This window comes from Octopus bimaculoides, chromosome 13 (assembly GCF_001194135.2).
Source record: "Octopus bimaculoides isolate UCB-OBI-ISO-001 chromosome 13, ASM119413v2, whole genome shotgun sequence".
Classification (NCBI taxonomy): Eukaryota; Metazoa; Mollusca; class Cephalopoda; order Octopoda; family Octopodidae; genus Octopus; species Octopus bimaculoides.
Genome location: NC_068993.1, coordinates 59534267 through 59535414, shown reverse-complemented (window position 1 = coordinate 59535414; position 1148 = coordinate 59534267). Strand labels below are relative to the sequence as shown.

Sequence of the window (1148 nt, the reverse complement as noted above, 5' to 3'; positions counted from 1 at the left end):
TTATTATTATTATTATCATTATTATTATTATCATTATCATTATTGGAAGCAAAAATAGAAGAGTGCCATTGTTATCAAGTGAACGATATTTCGACATCTCGTGTATCTTCCACAGGTTCAAAAGATAAACGTATCTATCGTTCACTTGACAACAATGGCACTCTTCTATTTATGCTTCTATATCTTCTGGAGGAATTACCTCAGTCCTATATTATTATTATTATCATTATTATTATTATTATTATTATTATTATTATTATTATTATTATTATTATTATTATTATTATTATCAATGTCATCATCTTGCTATTGTTTCTCCATTTCAGACGGCCATTCAGATCACAAAGGTAAAAACTCCTTTTGCTTCTTATGATTCTGATCTGTCCCATTTGTCTTTGAATTCCTGTGTATCCTCATGTGTCTTTGTGAATCCTAGAGTATTGTATGGCTTCTAGAAGTATGCTGTGTCAAGGAGAAAAAGAACTTTTGGTAGGGATCCTGCCAATTTCTTTTCAGGACAGCTCATCTGCCACCGGTTCTACACCTGACACTCAGCTCGCACTGGTGGCTCTTCGTGACATCTCTACATGCGACAGTGTGCCCTCACTTAGGCAACGGTATTAAAAAGCTCACTACACCTGGTTGAGAGTAAGCAACCTGTCTGAAACTATCAGTGAAAGTTTTTAGGGGTTTGATATCCAACGAAGGAATTGCGTTTTTTAAAAATTGTTAAAGGCGTGGCTGTGTGTGGTAAGTAGCTTGTTTACCAACCACATGATTCCGGGTTCAGTTCCACTGCGGGGCACCATGGCCAAGTGTCTTCTACTATAACCTAGGACCGACCAAAGCCTTGTGAGTGGATTTGGCAGACGGAAACTGAAAGACGCCCGTCGTGTATGTGTGTGTGTGTGTGTGTTTGTGTGTGTGTGTGTGTGTGTGTGTTAGGGTTACTCAGCATCGGTATCACCTCATCACTCTTTATTTTCTAGATTACATTGGTTGTTCCATTTCGTCGTATAAAACCAGAGATTTGAAGCATAGATGGACCTATTCCGAAATGACTCCTGGGACATGCAAAAGACATTGTGGAGAAAAAAATTTTAAATTTGCGGCTATTGTATGTATATTTCGTTTATTTCTCTCTATAT

At 37.4% G+C, this 1148-nt stretch overlaps 1 protein-coding gene across 1 annotated transcript in view; it reads left to right on the top strand.

Annotated features, from left to right (window-relative positions):
• The first annotated feature begins 243 nt into the window (after window positions 1-243).
• Window positions 244-1148, top strand: part of LOC106867217 (uncharacterized) — a 9114-nt gene continuing 8209 nt past the window's right edge. The window contains exons 1-2 of the mRNA XM_014912025.2: window positions 244-347; window positions 990-1117. Of these exons, the coding sequence (XP_014767511.2) occupies window positions 293-347; window positions 990-1117 (183 nt within the window). The 5' untranslated portion in view covers window positions 244-292. The remainder of the gene's footprint in view (window positions 348-989; window positions 1118-1148) is intronic.